Source organism: Lagopus muta, chromosome Z (genome assembly GCF_023343835.1).
Source record: "Lagopus muta isolate bLagMut1 chromosome Z, bLagMut1 primary, whole genome shotgun sequence".
NCBI classification, from domain to species: Eukaryota; Metazoa; Chordata; class Aves; order Galliformes; family Phasianidae; genus Lagopus; species Lagopus muta.
The window spans coordinates 11,284,783-11,304,096 of record NC_064472.1 but is presented as its reverse complement, the minus strand read 5'-3'; the positions used below and the strand labels follow the sequence as shown (position 1 = coordinate 11,304,096).

At 40.1% G+C, this 19,314-nt stretch overlaps 1 protein-coding gene across 1 annotated transcript; it reads left to right on the top strand.

Moving 5' to 3' along the window:
• Positions 1 to 305: 305 nt before the first annotated feature.
• Positions 306 to 18,875, top strand: SLC45A2 (solute carrier family 45 member 2). Its single transcript, XM_048931989.1, has 7 exons — positions 306 to 815; positions 1,798 to 1,974; positions 5,069 to 5,385; positions 9,469 to 9,612; positions 10,260 to 10,383; positions 11,388 to 11,593; positions 14,563 to 18,875. The coding sequence occupies exons 1-7, from the start codon at positions 377 to 379 to the stop codon at positions 14,785 to 14,787; spliced, it is 1,632 nt and encodes a 543-aa protein (XP_048787946.1). The 5' UTR covers positions 306 to 376; the 3' UTR covers positions 14,788 to 18,875.
• The last annotated feature ends 439 nt before the right edge of the window (positions 18,876 to 19,314 follow it).

Here is a 19,314-nt window from a genome sequence, read left to right as displayed (position 1 = left end):
TCCCTGCATGCAGCAGGTCAGCACTCTTGCTGAATGAAAAGATGAGGTTTCCTCATTCTTGGTGGCACCACTGACTTGTAGCAGTAAAAGGAACGACTGGCTTTGTGTCAGGCTAATCCTGCATCTCTCCCATGTGATGTGTGTTCCCATTAGTCTAGGATAGTTGGGAGCTCTGCAAACGCCCTAGAGCACAGAACTGCTAATGTTAACACAGACTTCCCCGCCCCCTTCCTTCATAACTTGTGATCGCGGAGCCATGAAAGTATGTGAGTCCCTCCCCCAGAACAGAGCGGTTGCACCCGGCATATGATCAGGGCTCCATGTCAGCCACACCAGGCAGCACTGACCTGCCCGAGCGCTGTGCATAGCCAGAGAAATGACCTTAACGGAACAGAGCTTTCAGGAGTCTCCTCCACACCCTTCTGACGCAGCCAAGGCAGACATGGATGTCTCAGGAGGGAAGGAGAAGGCTGTGCACCTCTCCACGGCAAGGACTGGAGTGCTGGTGCCCAAGCAGCGAGCAACAGGAAGGCTGATCATGCACAGCATGGCGATGTTCGGAAGGGAGTTCTGCTACGCTGTGGAGGCTGCCTTTGTCACGCCAGTGCTGCTCAGTGTAGGGCTGCCCAAGAACCTGTACAGCCTGGTGTGGCTCATCAGCCCCATCCTGGGCTTTGTGCTGCAGCCCGTGGTAGGTTCTGCCAGTGATCACTGCACCTGTAGCTGGGGCAGGAGGCGACCTTACATTCTGGGTCTGGGCATCATAATGCTGGTAGGCATGACTTTGTACCTCAATGGGGACGAGATGATCTCAGGTAAGTGAGGGGAATGTGCTGGTGGCAGACAAAACTTACCCTACTGCTCTGAATTGGAAAGAAGGATGGGGTTCTTTTTTTTTTTTCCTTTTAAAATGGGGTGTTAAAATTGGGTATCACACTAGTGAGCTGCACTGAAGGAGCTTAAGAGCACTGCAGTCTGTTTATGTTCAATCCTAATGCTGCATGTTATATACCCTGTATGTAATGTTCAGTAGTTCGTGCATGTGATTGCAGTATTATATGTTGACCTCTGCCTGATCAGTTCATACAGTGAAGCACTGCTTAGGCCCAGAGATGTATTTGATAGCTAAAATTTGCCTTCTTGTGTTAAGTGATTGATATTGCTCATATGATGTACTATGCATCCTAACTAAATCAGTGTTAGTTCCTATTTTACTTGAGTTAACATTCAAAACATTTATCTTAAATCATTGCAGCACTGGCTTGACTCAGGAATGTGTCATGCTGATGAACAATAGAAGTCACAACTCCATGAAAACAATGCACCTGGGATGTGCAAATCCAATAGGACTGACATCCGTAGGCACTGTTCTAGTTCAGCTTGAGATGTTACTTCTCAAAGACTTGTTGGAACATTGTTGCTGTTGTTGTGACTGGTGGCTCCTCCTCAGGGGGAGGAGCGTGTTTTCACAGGTTGTTTTGTATTAAATGGGGAGGTTGGTGGCTCTGCCTTGGCAGGGGGCTTTGGAGATTCCGGATCCTTGAGGTCCCTTCCAACCCTGGCCATTCTGTGATTCTGTGATTCTGCTGATCCATGGCTCAAAGTGAGCTAGCACAGCTCAGTGCTGCACAGACTCAAAGTCCAGTTATCCCACTTGTCAGATGCCAATCAGGTATCACTGGTCCCTCATGCATAACTAAGCATTGTTTAGATTTGGAGGAATCTGGAAAGATAAAATGAGGTTTTGTGAAACACAGCAGTATTGCTGTCACAATGAGAGTCTTTTTGGTTTTGTAGCTTTCATCGGTGAAAGAGACAAGCGGCGGACATGGGCAATAGTCATTACCATGCTGGGAGTAGTGCTTTTTGATTTTGCAGCTGACTTTATTGATGGCCCCATCAAAGCATATTTATTTGATGTCTGCTCTCATCAAGATAAAGAGAAGGGTCTGCATTATCATGCCCTATTTACAGGTACTCATATCCCTTCTTTTCCTTCCTACTTGGAGGGAGGGGAAGGAAATTGCATGGATTTTGTAACCTCTATGTACTAATCTTGAATGAACTGATCATCTGATTCTGTGCTTCAGTCACGGGTCTGTTGTAGCTGGGTTTTCACTGCTACAGAAAACTGCAGCTTGTGGTTGCTGCTGCAAGATCTCTACTGCAGAAGGCTGCAGGCCTAACCATTTACAGTAAAATAGCGTGGCTCAATTAAGAACAATTAACTATTATGTAAATAAAGTAGTATTTATTCATTTTATTTTGATCTTCAAGTTTTGATGAAGCCAAAGTTAGGGAAGTGTCTTGTTTTCTTGCCGTACAAATAAATCTTTTACTCAGCTCATGACAGAGCAAATATGCAGCAGTGCAGCCGGCATCCATTCTTCAGCAGTGGTCCTACATCTGTTGCCTGCCAGTATAGAAATAGAAATTCTATGTAACATTCATAGCTTCTCAACTTCCACAAAATGAGTTCTGCTCGAGCTTCCTTCGGTTGTCTTTAGACATTTGTAACGTTGCTGCAGAGGGAAAAAACTTGCACCAAACAGAAGGCTTTGTCCTGTGTTGAGAAAACACACAGGGAACACACATAATGCTGTGTACCTGTTATGTGACTCAGGAAGTGCATGGCACCACTCCCAGCTGTGCATGGGACCAGTCACTGTGACAGCACTGGACAAAAAACAGGCAAGATGAGAAGTCATGCAGCCTGTGCTGATGCAGATTTTTGCTGAGCTGTAGCAAGAACAGAAGCACAAAGGCTCTGTGGCAGTGATCTGCGCTGCCCTCTGCTCCCTGTGAGGAGCTGCAGCAGCCATGAGGCCTCTGCTCAGCTCCTCTGCTCCGGGCCCAGCACACCAAGGGCCCTCAGCTGCCCCTCGCACATCTGGTAGAGCACAGTAGTACCAACAGTGATACACAGTAGTATTGACAGTGGGCAGACTTTGGATATTTGAAATAGCTGCATCCTGAACCTGGGCACAGATTCTAGGGGAACCTGAAAGCCATGTGGAGTTTAAATGAGTTTTAGCCTTTAGAAACAGACACAAATTTTTCTAATCACTTGTTTGGACAGAATGAGGAGCAAGTCGTGAAGTACATTCCTGTCTACACCAGAAATCTGCTTGCTGTTTTTCCTATTTAAAAGTTTTTATTTCCACGTTTAGAGCTATGGATTGAACTGATTCATTTGTATGGCAAGCTGCAAATGGAGGTGATGGCAACTCGCATTATATAGGACAGACAGATTTCTCCATGTTATTTGGACCAACACCGCATGCTTTCTGTAGCAAGGCTGTGCATGCCTAAACCCCTTCTGAATAGGTGATTGCCCAGCCCATTCCTGAAGCATAGAATCATAGAGACATTAAGGCTGGAAAATACCACTAAGATCACCTTGTCCAACCATCAATCCACCCACACCATGCCCACTAACCATGACCCTCAGTGCCACATCTGCATGGTTCTAGTTGTCAAGTCTGCCCATGAGAGTGGTCTACAGCACTCTCGGAGAAGCCTGTTCCAGCATTCTACTGGCCTTGCTTTTAAACTGCATTCCCTAAAGTTTAATCATATTATCCATCTTCTACATTTCTGACTTTTGTCACTCCTTTTTTCTATCTTTCAGACAAGAGAAGCATCCTTCTTCCTTCATTTTTCCAGCTTCTGTTTTGTGTATTGAGTTATCACTTTTCCACTATTTAATTCCTTCTTTTTATATTAAACATCCTCAAGACTTTGCTCTTCAATCTACCTTCTATGTATTTTAAGTCTAAATGTGAAACTAAGTGTATTGTTTTTATAACAAGACCACTGAGACAAAAAGAAGACACATGGTATATATCTGACACAACTTGCAGGCTGTGCATTCCAATGCCATGATTACTTTTAGTCAAAACAATATGCAAAAAAACCCTCAAGCATCAAATGTGAGCTGCAGTGCAAACATTGAGTGTAGGTTTTCTTCCAGAAGACATTAACTGCTTAATTGTTCTTCATTAAAACAAGCAGTGATACAGGCCCTGCAGGATTCAGTTAGACATAACAAAGGAGGGCTGTATCACACGTAAGAGGAAAATAAGTACAGAAATCCCAGAATGGAATTACAATACCATGGTTTTTAGGTGAGGCCTTGTTATTTCTGTTTCTTTTTGTTGCACAGAATGGTTCCACCACACGTCTTCAGTTCCCTAAGCAGAAGGGTAGAAATGCTTCCAATCCTTCAAATCCTTCAAATGCTCTGTGCTGGGCCACTTCTCCATCCTCCTGAGCCACCTGGATACCAGGGAGGGCAGGACTGGACAAGCGCTTTCTCTACCGGAACCATGTGCTGAATGCAGCAGTGTGTTCTTCCTTGTGCCTCTCAAACTGTGTGCCCTATCAGCAAAGAAAGAAATTGTTTTAAAAAAATAAATAAATAAAGGAGAATGAATTCTTCTTTTATTAACACTGAGACATAGTGGCGTCTCTCCTAGTGGAGAGATACTTGGATTTCAGGGATTACAAAACCCTGTTTTTAATTGTAGTCCCTTTCGAAAAGATAAGTCACATGGAAGCAATGTTTCCGCCTAGAGCCATCTACCTAAGGTACAATTTACAAACTCTGCTTGATATAATAGAAAAATTGTTTGATCCATAAATGCTTTTTAAAAAGCACATTCCAGTAGAGTTTTGTTTAATATTATTCAGTTTCAGAGAAAAGACAGCCTTAAGGAAGTGTTTCTGAGTCATTCAGAGTATTTGCTGGAAAAATGATGGAGTCCCATGTTGCTATATATTGAGGTCTTTTTTGAGAGCCCTTGCACAGCTCTCTCCAGACCTGAGGATATCTTGTTTCATATTTTGATAGGTGCTGGTATGTGCGATTACCTCTGAGTTCCAATTTCTTTTGATACTTCTTGTATATGCTGACGCCTGAGGAGTGAATATCCTGATATCTGAGGAGTGATTATTCAGTCATTTCTAGAGGGAATCACACTGTTTGTAGAGGGAAACACACAAGTGTTGCACACTGTTTATTTATAAATACCAGTAGATTTTCTTTCACCCTTTTTCTCCCCTGTAGGCTTAGGAGGAGCGCTGGGCTACCTGACAGGTGCTGTGGACTGGGGTGAAACTGTACTAGGATACACCTTGACGTCAGAATTCCAGGTGATTTTCCTCTTGTCAGCCTTGGTTTTCCTCATCTGCCTTATTGTACATCTACGCAGTATTCCTGAAGTCCCACTCAGATATGACAATGAAGAGACAAAGCTCTTGTTGGAAGTGACTGAGCCCTATAAGTACAGCTCCATAGAGGAAATCAAGAAAGGATACTTATCATGTACTGACTTAAATGCTACAAGTAAGCCGAAGAAAGGTACTGACACATCGTGCACAGAGGTAAGAACAGAGACGATTTTATAACCCAGTCATTTCATTATTGAAGACCATCAGCAGCCTTTTAATTAGCTATTGCTGGCTAACTGAAATAGAGTCCTTTCACAGACATATTCAGAAAAATATTCCTTCTGGATTCTTTCTTCTTCTGACCTGGATAAAGGGTCAGATCAAAGTCTTTCTTTTCTCTTTGGTTATTTACAAGGTATTTCCAGCAAGTGGGACAGAAACTAACTTGTCCTGATGCTTTCTGATGCTTTGGCAGGGTTGAGGGAGAGCCAAATACAGTTTTCTACTCTGTGTCAGTTTCTTCATATCCTACCCATCTAAATTTTGTCAAGATGATCTAATTTTTCTTTTAGTCCCTGTAGAACTAACATCACATTGTGGACAGGAGCTACAGAGCAGTGATATTTGATATAAATCTGTGACTCCCATTGAAATCAACGTACTAATACATGTAGTACATGAAAGTTCATTCCATGCTCCATTGGCTGCCACTCGCTGTTCCACTGAGGATTTATTGATGACACTGATTTGTCTGAAATTGCCTAAGCAACGATACTACACCACTTCTGGGGCGATTTTAATTTTAATTTTATTTTTAAGTGTTGCTGGGGCTGTGCCTTTGGCATAACTTTGAGATGGCAGAGAGGAACTTGTACTTCAAGTAATCAGTGGTGTTTGTTTATTTTTTGATCTTATGAGAGATTGCTGCAATTTAAGACAGCTAGGAGAAGGTGAATCTACCTGGAAAACATCTAGAGAGATGTAAGTAGGATAGTCTTAGGAACAGAGAGTGGTTTTCACCACAAAAAGTCATCAACAGGAATCCTCTCTGCACTTTCATGGTATCCTATTCACACAAAGGCTAATATATGTCTGTATCCAAGTATGGCAATGAATAATGGAACAGTCACCTGTTGCTTTAACTTCACTTCTTATCTCTTAGCTTTGTTAGGTATATATTGTGTATACAAGTCTTGGGAAATCAGCTAAAAATTACCAAGAATACTCAGGTGGTTAAGTTAGATATGATGGAAACCTAGACTAAAGTTTAAGGTACCATTACAATTCATTTATTGTCTTTTATTATTTATCATTTGTATTCTAATAGCATTTGTTATTTCTAAACCAAACAAGAATATCATCGCACTACACACTACAAAAAGCTAGACTAAAAGATGGGCACTGACTGATGAGAATACCAGATGCACAAACAAAGCAACAGTTTGTTAGCAGAGCATGGTTGGCACGCTGCAGTGTGCTTCCTGCTTACCCACCCGGCTTGGGGCACAGTAAACTTCACCAGCACTATTCACTCTGATTGTTCTCTGAATTGTTAGAGATGCTTGATTGCACTGACTGGTCAGCATGGGCTTTGAAATAAGGGAAAGTGAATGAAAAAGAGCCATTTCCCCCACAGAGAACATTCCTTGCAGGAAGCCAGGGAAGCAGGGGATGCATTGGGGTAGCCTTTGGCTTGGCAAGAATCCCAGTGAATCACTAACATCTGACACCCTAGGTATAGCTCTGATGTTTACTGTGGGCCAGTTTGTGCAATTGCCCTCCTTTGTAAGTTTTCAGTTGGGCAGCCTGTCGTTTGCTGAGCTTTGATCTGTCTCATGTTCCTTTGATGTGTCCAGGCTTGGATAGATTCTAGACGCTCTCACCACCAAAGTGTTCTGTCTCTTGTGGCACATGCTTTACAAATTCATTCATTACCGTAATTGCTTCCTGGAAGAAATGGTTTGGTTTCCTGTCTCTTTTTTATTTCACGGTGGGCATCATGGCCCTATTTCATCTAAATTAAGGAATATGCTCTTGCATACAAATTGCTTCCAAGGTTATTAATGAGATTTGATCCCTTACAGTATGAATAAAAATCCAAAGTTATTCTACTTCTGTTATTTGCTTTGGTGCAAAGTCACTGAGGATCTGCTGTAACACCTCTACTATGGATCCCTCTCTATCCATAATAGTCATCTTAGGCCTTAAGTTGTGGTGATTTTATAGGGGAATGGGTTGGGTATTGTGAACTTTTGAAGGATAAACCACTTAATCAGAGGCAGACTTCAGAACTTCATTTACAAATAACTGTGTAGAAAGTGTTTGCTGTTAAGTACTGAATGTATGCATTAAACACCTGTTTCCATTTCCACTTTCTAAAATATCTAAATAGAGATCAAACATTCCTCTCTAGATGTCAAATTATCATTTGTAATTACAGCGGTGTTCCTTGTAGTACCCTGACATTATACTGATATTAGGAAGACTATTTTAAATAACTCTGTGGAAGAGTTGAATAAATTATATAAGCTAAGTAAAAAAATAGTAATTATCCTTGAAACAATGAGTTAGTATGAGGTTTATTATTATTATTATTATTTGTATAACTGTAGAGAATTTATAATTTTCCCTGTTTAAAACACAGTTAAAAGAGACAGTGATGCCAAGAGAAATTCCAAGGGTCTTACACAGTATGCAGTTCAAGATAGAAGTCAGCAAAATGAATTCCTATGAGGATTAAAAACCTCTCACTGGAGTAAAATATTTTCTAACTTTATATGTGGTGATCTTTCATAGAGCAGCTTGCAGCATAGCCTAGTTCAAAAGGCAGAGCTGTGAAAAGTAGCTAGAACACTGAAAGGAATTAATGATACTGAGTACTGAGAAAAATCAAGTGATAGCAGTGATCTGATTGTTGTGGTTTAACCCAGCAGAATGTTGAGCACCACACAGTCTTCTGCCCACTCCAGCCCTTCCTAGTGGGATGGGGAGAGAATCAAAAGGAAGAAAACAAACAGAACTTATGGGTTTAGGTAAAACTATTCACTATGATAGAGAAAATGAAAAGGATAATAATGATGACAAATAAATATGTGTATATGAATGTATATAGCAACTCATGCACAAGCAATTTCTCACCACCTCTCAGCTGATGCCCAGCTCACTGCCTTGCAGTGCAAGAGAGTGAGACAAGCTCTCCAGCTCCCTTCAAATTCCTTCCACTCGATGTCGCATACTATGGAATACCCTTCAGGACGTTTTAAGTGAGCCATCCTAATTCTGCTCCTTCCCAAGTCCTTAGGCCCTTTGCTGCAAATGGGTTTGTCTCTGTACAACACTGCTTGGCAGCAACTATAAACACTGTGTGTTATATCAACGTTGTTCTTCTCCTAGAGCCAAAACAGCATCATATCAGACACTGATGAAAACAATTTCATTCCAGCTGAAACTATGACACCAATGAATGTGATTGAAAAAGAGACAGAGGTTTTCAGCAGAAAGTTCAGATGAGGAGAAAGAGATAAAATAGAACATTGCAGATGGTCAGAATTTTCTTCCCAGTCAGTGAGATTTTTTTTAATGTATTCCCACCAGGTTTTGATTTTGAAATGTGTTGTTTTTCCCACAAGACTGGAGATGTTCAGGTACTGGACCCAGTAGGGTTTTTGCTGCATCTCCTGTTTTGGGTGCTACTTCTCCTGTTACGAATCACTGTCTCTCACTGCTTTTTGAGGGAGGATGCAGTCCATAGAGAAAATTTCATAGTGGTTGTATACCAAAATAGGTGGAACACAAAATTTAGTAGGGAATGGAAACTATAAAAAATACAGTATTCTAAGATGATGTATTTTAATTCTGAGGAAATATTTTTGAGTTTCATTTTTTCTATGGCAGCTTTAAATCTGCAGTGGTAAGCTGATTGTCCCCCAGGAGGAAGTTCTTTTGGTGCTTATTGGTTTATTTTGATTTGGTTTTCGAAACTCCACTGAATCTGTTTCTACAGAAAGTTTTGCCTAGTAATAATCCTAACAACTGGTAAAGCAGGAAATACCACTGTGATGTACCCCAGCTCTTGGAGAGTCCCTGCCATCTTTCAGATGACTTTATTAGGCAACGATTCCACAAATCAAATATGTAGCGAAGGATGTTTAGCACCCAACCAACCCATTCTAGCAAAAACAAAATAACTTTGGAATTTTAACATGAAAAGACACAGAGGTCTTCTCCACGTACTGTCGGAATTTTATTGGCGTTAAGGGCTGTCATGCAATATTATTGTTGAATACTTGCTTTTAGGCTCAAAGGCGGATGACACTTAAATCACTCTTGAAGACTCTTTTAAGCATGCCATCCCATTATCGCTATCTGTGTGTGAGCCACCTCTTTGGATGGATGGCTTTCCTGTCCAACATGCTCTTCTTCACGGATTTCATGGGACAGGTAAAAGTGTAAAATCCTCTTGCTTTTCTCTCCTCATAGCATTTCCTTCTCCATCAAAACCAAATGAAGGTATTGTTATGAACTTGAAGACATGACTCTGGCTCCCATGCAGTACTCTACATTTCCTTGCCTTAGTGTTTTTGATTTTTCTCTCTCTGTGGAAGAAACAAGAGGTAGTTTTTGTTTCCTTTCAATGTATATGAACAACTAAAGAAGAAAGAAATAGAAGAAAGGATTTTGCTTGCCTGGATAAGGGGCCAAATAAGGGATTGACTGAGTGGAAAAAAATTGAGTGTGTGGGGGTAGGTCTGGAAAAAGAAATCATTGTAGCTAAGTTAGGAGTAAGCAGATTAAGCAAGAAGGCAGAAGTGGAGAGAGAAGGAGAATAAAAAATGAGAAACACCCAAAGAAAAAAGAGCAGATGAGTATTTATAGAGTGGCTAACACAGGCAAAAGTAAGGGCAGGAAATGAGGAAGAGCCTGGTGTGTGAGAGTCTGGCAGAAATGCGTGTGAAATACAGAATACAACACAGAGGTGATGAGGGCACTCGTTGAAAGATTTCCTGGGTGCTAGCCAGTCTTTCTGTAGGAGGTATTCTATATATGCAATAATTCCTTGCCTTTTGTGATCTTCGTGGTCTCTTTAGGTTGTGTACCAGGGTAGTCCTTATGCTTCTCATAACTCCACACTTTACCATACCTACAGAAGAGGAGTGGAGGTTGGATGCTGGGGGTTGTGCATCAATGCAATTGCATCTTCAGCCTATTCTTGTAAGTATCCAGGAATGTACTCCAGCACTGTTACGAAAAACAAACAAACAAACAAAAACCTCTTTGCTGTTCACTATTCCTTAAAAAAAAAAAAAAAGAAAAAGAAAAAGAAAAAGTTGCAAATTAACTGTTGATGTCTTCCCCCCCCCCCCCCCCCCCCCCCCCCATGAAAATTTTAACAAGTATTACGTTCTCAGCAGCATTAGAAACCTGTATCTTAACATGAGCAGTTCTTGCCTGGACAACATGAAAAGGTGTCTCTCTGGGAGAAAGGCATTATTCTTCATGTGAATGGACCCTGAGCACCGAAAATCATTTTAAAGCCAAAAGTCAGAGTGAAATGGATGCTGTGGGCATCATTCTGAGATGCTTTTTCACCTAGCAGTCCTGTAGCTATAGGTTTACAAAAGGCCCTCTCTTGGCCTCTTGCTGTCTGCGTTCCTCACAAATAAACTTTTTTATAATTACATGGAAGGCCTTGCCAAAAACACAGACCTTGTTCTCCAAAATTGTGTGTAAATATATTAGCAAGTTTCCTTGATAAATGTTATCATAGCTCTCATTCAGAATTAAAAAAAAAAAAAATCTTACAATCCAAAAACTAGTAGTGTTTTGGGAATCGAGCATCTACAAGAGCCTGAGGGAAATCCCATTTGGAGCTCAATTACAGGCATTTCTGCAGCACCACTCTGAGCTCAGACAGAGGTTGATGCCAAATGTTTTTATTGTAACTGAACAGCGGAAATGTCTGAAGTTGTCCATGGGGGTGGTCCTTCCAGAACCGCTGTTAACTACTTCTCTGAGATGGTTATGCCAGAGTAAGAGTATCAGAAAGAAGCATTCTGCAGCAAATTTGTAACCACAGTAATCTCAAGCAACTTTTAAAATCAGTAAGCCTTTCCCCTTCACTGCACCTTACAAAACAAAACTCCTAAATGAATTCCCTGATGAAATGTTGCTTGTTCTGATTCACTCTTGGCAACAATTTCTCTTTCTTTCCACAGACCTGCAGAAAGCCCTTCTGCCATACATGGGATTAAAGGGACTTTATTTCATTGGATACCTACTTTTTGGACTAGGCACTGGGTTGATTGGCTTGTTTCCCAATGTCTATTCCACTTTGGTTCTATGTTCACTTTTTGGAGTCATGTCCAGTACTCTGTATACTGTGCCGTTCCAGCTCATTGCAGAGTATCACAAGGAAGAAGAGGTAAGCCGAAAGTGTAAGAAAGGGCAAATTTGTGTCTGTTTGAATCTGTTTAGTCTATTTTGGCTGAACATTGGTAGAAGGGTTGAATGGGTTTAAAATCATAAATTTCAAACTGTTTATGGTGACATGATATGAACACAAAGTTTCTGTTAATAGAGATCTTTATTAAACAACACTGATATTATAAGCTGTGTTGAAGCTAGATGACAGCCCTCAGCTAAGGCCCCAGCTCCAGAGAGTTTCCATAGTCCCACATTAAGACAAAGAATAATCACAACTGAGATAAGGCCAATTGCAGTATGTGCTGAGGCTGCAAGCTGCTTATAGAGATCCAGCCGACCTGTGTTGTCTTCAAGGATTTCCTGCCTGAGAATAAAATCTAAATCACTAAGGTTTTTTGTCCTCTTTAAAAGTAAAGGGGCAGCTGAGGCTCAGTACGAGTAGCTGCTGTTACTTCAGGGAAGATGAGTTTGGTTCATGTTAGCTGAGGAGCTGACTTCTGAGTCCCTGGGGTTAATAACCACCCTGTGAAGGCTACCAGAAGCTTTAGCTAACTGCAAAGTGTTATGAAAACCTATTATCTAATAAAGATATGCAGTTCAAGTACAAAAAGTTTTGTGTAGTTCTGTAGGAAGTTGTATTCTGTGTTCTGACCCCTCTGGCATTCTTTTTGGTCGCTCACATTCTGTTTGCGAAGGGAATCTGGAAAAATCCTGAGTTCTTCATGTCATGTTTCTAGGCTCAGCTGGACCTTCATGTGTTTTAAGGCATTGTAGTCTTCAGTGGAAACATTCTAGCAAGTTGGTAAGAAAGTTGGAAACAAGCAGGATAAAGGAGAATTGGAAGAACTAAGGAAAAGTTTTCATTATGTCCAGTGACATTTGAAGAAATGAATAAAGAAAATACTGAAACACAACAAAAGACAGTTTAAACCAGCTATAAAAAACATAGTTGAAATGGGACTATGTGAAGCCCCTGAGAGTACCTCCTACTATTCTGTATGATTTCTCAACATCTGAATGATAAACACGAGGAAACTCTAAATTAGTCGAAGAATCCTATGAGGACATTTCAAGTTGATTAAATATTTCATAGATCTGCTAAATCATTTTTCAGTTAATTTCTGTTCTTTCCAATAAGGAAGAATTACAATGTAGAGTTTCAGACAGATTTTACAAAGTGCAAGGTTTGAACCCAGTTTAGGGTGAGATCACAATCCTGACCTTGAGACAACCAAATCAGAGAGAGGAGATAAAGGCAAAATTACAGCCCAGTTCTGAATCAGACCTGTTCCAAAACAAAAGTGAAATGAAATACGCTGAAGTGTACATGGACTTAAAATATAATAAGCTAATATCTTCAAATGTCATTTATAGGAGCACTTGGCAGATGGCTGTGACATTTGACAAATGACAATCATATGTTAGATCTGACATTAACAGAATTTGGTTTGTCTTAAATCTCCTATAATGTATGAGATGATAGAAAAAGTATGATAGAAAAGGAAACGTCAAGTGCAAAATTACATTCACTTACACATTCATATTATGTGTTAGGAACAACTGACACATAGGAATGCTGGGCACAGCCCAACAAAATAAATGTAATTAAAAAAGCCTGTGTCTTGAATTGAAAACACCGCATTATTTTAGAACAAAGAACAGACATCTTTCCTTAGTGTACAACCTACCAATATCATATGCTGGGTTTTAAATTGCTGCCATTTCAATTCCTGTTCCACACTGCCATTCCCTAGGACCCTAATTCATTTTCAGTCCTGCTGGATTAGGAAGGCACTATTGGCTTCTGCTGCTTTTCAGCTTTGTGTGGTAAAACTCAAAGGCAGTGTAATAGGTGTTGCAAAAAGCATCCTAATCACAGTCAAGAGCATTTGGATACTGGGAAAGAGCAGCTCAGCTAGAGTGCAGCATGGAAACTGTCTGTTACAATGCAAACCTCGCCAAACAGCAGCAAGAACAATAAACATCTAGTTATCATCATGTAATTATATTGTGAAATAGAATAGGTCTTTGTGGAAAGGGTTCACAGAATTAAACCTGAGTCTTTAAGGAATCTCCAGAGATCATCTGGTCCAACACCTCTGTGCAAGTGATGTCACCATGAGCAGGTTGTCCATGGTCTTGTCCAGTGCAGTTTTGAAGATCTTCCTGGTTGGAGTCTCACAGCTCTAAACAAACTGATTCGGTGTTCTCCAAACCTCACAGTGTGTGAGGTTGTGTATGAGATGCTCATATACCATAAATGAAGGCTTTTGCTCAAATATGTATGTAATTTTAATTTAAATAATTAACGATGGTGTTCTGTATGTAGAGGAATTTGTCTCTTCATTCATTTTCAGATTTTTTTTTTAGCAATAAAAACATCACACTTAGGTTTTAATACCTCTTTCATATGCTCTGAGACGTAACTTCAGAGCATCTAGTATAACTTCAGATCACAGAGCTCCATTAGAACAAATTGTGGGATGTAGTATGATTCAGTATTCCCCTGAAGCTCCCTGTATGGTTGGACTTGACCTTGAAGGTCTTTTCTATTTTTTTTTTCCACTCCATTACTCTTAGGTGATTCTGTGATTCAGCCATGTGAGAGTTGGAGCTAAAATATTCTTGATGAGGTGTCCTGCCATGTGAAATTTTCTTCTTGTTCTAGTTTGCCAGAGCTCAAGTAGAGCTGTACTTCAAGGAAGCAGTCATTTTTTCTGATCAAGTTTCAGTTCTTTCCTTGAGAGAAGAGATAAAGTTGATGATGAGGGAAACAGGACAGTTTGGAAAAATCATTATCACTTGAACAATCTCTGTTTGAATTTTGTAACCTCTGTGGGACAGACACTAAAACCAGAAAGGAAGCAGAGAGCTATTGGCCTGTTTTGCTGCATCTGGATGCCATGGCATGAGGGATTCAGCTTATGTTTAAGTCCTGTTTAAGTCTTGTTTTGTGTTTATTTCCAGGACCTGAATCTGCAGCAGAAAGAACAAGGCATGGAGCACGGGAGAGGCAAGGGCATTGACTGTGCTGCTCTCACCTGCATGGTTCAGCTGGCACAGATCATTCTTGGTGTGGGCCTTGGTCTCTTGGTCAGTGTTGCTGGCAGTGCAGTCACTGTGATTTCAGCATCAATGGTGGCACTGGTTGGCTGCTGCTTTGTTGCTTTTTGTGTTCGATATGTGAGGTAAGACTGTGTGAAACAATTGGAAGAAAAAAACCCAGAAGATCAGCACTGTTGCCATGCTGGTACTGCTGGTACCTCCTCCTCCCTTACCTGCTTGGAGCAGCTGCAATTACGGAGCATCACTTAACCACAAAGTGCAGACTTGATGAAATTGGTTGCCTAATGCCTCAGGTAGAAAGCTTCTCCATTCTGAGTGCTTTACTACTGCCTTCCTGCTGACCTCAGTGCATGGACATGCTATTACACTTGAAGACACATCTGCCTGTGGTATGTTGATACCCTACATGAGGAGTCATCGTGAAACTCATTATCAGTTTGTGGAAGAGAATAGATGAAGTATGTGTTGAATTGAAGAAGTTGATTGAACAGAGCTAAGATTAAACTTTTTTTTTCTTCTCATTTTTATCTTAGTTTTGGGGATATTCCTTTTGATGGTCTAAAGCTGCAGGAGCATCAAGCAGGTGTCAGAGGTCATGTGCCATCATGTTGTATGGTTAGTATGTAGGTCACTCCAAAAGTAATGCCTCCTATTTATTTCCACAAAAGCTATGACAGATTCAAAGAGACAATTACACTTTTCGATAGAGCAAATTCTCACCTGCAAAATGCCACCATTAGCTATGTATCTTTGCCAGTGATGGAAGAAAGCCTGCATTCATCAGTGGAGATGACCCACTGTCGCACCACCCACCACCATGCCAATATCCACTCTTTTACCTCCGCAAACATTCAGCAAGTGTTGGTGAATATCAATGGGTGATGTTTTTTCACACGAAAGAATTCAGTGACACACCTTTGCTTCATCTGCGCTTCCATGTCAGATGCCATTTAGTTAAAATGCCCCTCTGCTGCCATCTGTTGCAACTAAATGTAATACAATATGGTGGGAAAGTTCAGCCTCTGCTGCCAGAGCACCAACACCCACCTCTGACATTGTGAGCCAATACAATAAAATAGAAGGCATTACTTTTGAAGCAGCCCTCATGCTACTGTTAAAGGGGATAAGTTACCTCTCTGCTGCCATGAAATCCTGTTCGGGCATGGAAGGTGGCTGGAGTGTAAAAAAAGTTGAAGCTTATTGCTTAAAAATATATCTGTAAAGTTATTGTTTTATTGTGTCCTGCTGTTTGTGTATAATTGAAATGACAGCACCGACCGAGCTTGTCATTAAAGTCTGCCTAAGGCTGCTCTGCAAATCTTTGTTTAGGTACCTACACAATCGATCTACAGGAAACACCTGCCATTCCTTCTCTCTTAAAACTCTAGCTTCATGACTTCATTTATAAATGAAAAAATAAACTTGGCACACAAAAAATTACGTCCATAGTGGTACACCACTCAAATCTTGACACTGAATTTTACAATATTCAGTTTATCTTATTTCTCTATTTTCCATGCATATGCATTTCCATACGTATAGCTTTGATTTATTTTTGTTCTTTACAGACTACTGTAAATTAATTGAGTTCTGCGAAGTCCATCATGAATTATGTACAAAAATACCTCTAACTTCTACCATAAATCCTGAAATCTCCTTATTTGTATTTAATTGAGTACTGAGCTTCATACCTATGAAGTTTCTGAGTGCTGTCTGTGAAAATGGTATGCTATACTTAAGCTGCGCTTCCTCCATTCTGGAGGTTGTCATACCCATTTGCTACTCCTCATGAAGATGTCCACTAATGCAATACTGTTAATGAATAGCAGTACAGAGAAAAACTGTTGCCAGCTAGGATTTTGTGTTTCTTTGTTTGTTTTTAAGCACATGTTGCACATGTACGATCAACACCATCATCTCAGAGCTGATTAGCTCTTGGAACAGGGACATACAGAGTAGAGAGGCACCGCTACGTACAAGTGGTTGGATTTGAGGGAGAGAAGAAGCCTTTGCACAGGTTCACCAACTGCAACCTTGTTTTTGTTTTCAAAACCAGGGTAGAGCCTTTTATTCTCAGGAAAAAAAATACAATTTCTCTTACATAAATTTATAAAAATTATATATATAATATATATGCTTATATATTATGTATATAATAACAACCCTGTGGAAACCTCAGTTGCATTCTCTTGGTGGTTGTATCTCCATTGCAGGCCCCAAGTGGGGCTCAGTTCATGGCAGACCTTGCTTTTCTTCACAGCTCCTTCATTGTGCCTTGTGAAGAATCTGCGGTCCATGGCTTTTTCTGCCTGGAGGTTCCTCATTAATCACTCTCATGTTACACCCACAGAATAGAAGAGATTGAAAGAGTGGGGCATGGGGCTGTGCTTGGAACATTCTGTGGGTATTTTGCGGGCACTGGGATGACTGGAACACAAGGGCGCAACCAGGACAAAAAACAGAAGAAAGACAGAAAATGAAGGATGGTTTTAATCTCAATTCACTTATTGTCATCATTATTTTCCACTGATGCACTATCTCCCTGGGGAGGAAATTTTAAGCAAAGAGAAAGGCTAAAAACGGGGAAAGGAGGAGATGTTCAGGACTACCAAACTCAAAAGCAGCATGTAGGCCCATCTTCTAAGAGCTGAGGACGAGTTACTATGTAATGCTCAATTTCTAGAAAAGAACTTGGCAGCATTTATTTACGTCTTTGTCAATATTTTCCTTGAGGCTTAGTGCAATCAGAACATTGAAATTCAAATAGCTGTTGCTATTTCTGCTCTCTTGTACAAAACAAAAGCTGGCACTGATTCAAATCCAGACTGACTGAGATCTGTAGCAACATCAAAATCGCGAACCTGAAAGAAGAAGGGAGATGTCATTAATTTATAAATCAATTCTTTTATTTACAAATTTGCTCGGAGAATACTGTTCCAAACATTCATATCATCATTCTCATTATCTTTTCTTTTAAAATGAATTGCAATCTATAGAACACACAACAGAGTAGATTCAGTTTTTCTTCGAAATTTGTCCTATATTTGATTCTAAGACTTAAAGTTACATCCATCTTAATGTGTCTTTGTCAGAAGGCAAGAGAACAACAAAAGAAGTGCAATTTCAACAACACTATTTAAAACTGAAGATTTATGAAGGTGCTCATTCTAAAGCCAAAAATACTTTTCATATTTCACTGAAAATAATTTAAAATGTTGCAAATTCATGAGAAGGGAGAAAACAGGTATTTTTTTCAGCACTTGAAATATATTATAGGCACTGAAGAACTTCACTGTGATGCTATTACGTCAAGAAGTTCCACCTTTTCAATCTCTTTCTGCATTAGTTCAGGACTTGAAATGAATTATCAGTATATTCAGTTAAGGCATACAATATCAGCTTTTATTGCAGTAACATGAGTTTTGAAGTTAAATGGGACACACCTGATCTTTGTAGTTTTGTTTCCATATACATATAATCAAATAAAGGTCCATTTTGTGTTTAGACAAATGATGCACCTAGATGAAGATGCAGATATTTTGCAATAATCAATCCCTCCTCCCTCCCACTTTAACAGAATTGGTTGTGGTTTAATGAAAAGGGGCAGGAGACAATGCCATCTTCCCACCTTTTTCATTTTTCTTTCTCTTAGAAGTGCTTTTCATTTATTCCAATTTAATAAACTGGCTTGTTACATAACTGAAATGTTAGAGGAAGTTTTGATTCTCTTCAAAGAGTATCCACAGTATTAGTTATGTCACAGTTTCTTTTTTTTTTTTTTTCTTTCCCCAGTTTTCATCTTTTCTCAGTGATTTCAATAGATGTCTCTGACTTTTGAACTAGCAAAAAAGGGGTTTATGGGTGACAATTTCTCAGTCATGAATCATTAATATCTTCACTTGGTAAAATTCACAGTTTCAGCACTGGTGTCTGCAACCTGCTACCAGCCCCTACAATATGTTAAAAGATAGGGAGAAAGCAGCATAACTATGTGTGGCAATGATGTTTGATAATTCTGGACTAAAAAATGAGTTACTTCATGCAGGAAGAAGGTGAAAGTATCTGTGATGAAGTGTGTTCAAATTACTTTTGTCATGATAAAGCTGTATGAACATTATGTACAAACCTTTCCCCTGTAAGTTTCCAGCATTCATTTCTCATTCCATACCTGCTCCTTCTTTTGTTCATTTAAGCAATGTTTGAAGCTACTTGAGCAAAATAAACCTCTGAAAAGCAATTCACAATTCAGTTCTCTATAATGCTTTTTCAGTTTCATGTAAGCTTGTTTAGTTACTCAAGGTGTATTCATTAGTTGCATTTCATAAAGCTTTTTCTTGAAAATTAATAGTGTCTCCCCTTTTCTACTCTTTTGCCTGTATGTTAAAAGTAATGACTTCACATTGTGCGGATACATCCAGCCAGAGAGTATTGCCTTGTGTTGCTTTATGTAATTATTTGCAGAATTAAGGGGGGTGTTGGGCTGGAGGGAAGGACTGCTTTAGAAAGGAATTATCATCAAAGACGAGAATGCTCCAAGGGAGAAAGGGAACGGACCTGCTGTCTTCCTAAGCATCGAGTACCTCTTTCCATCCCTAAGGCTGAGTGCTTGCTTGCCCCCCAGTGTTCGAAGGCATTATAGCACTTCTCTGGAGC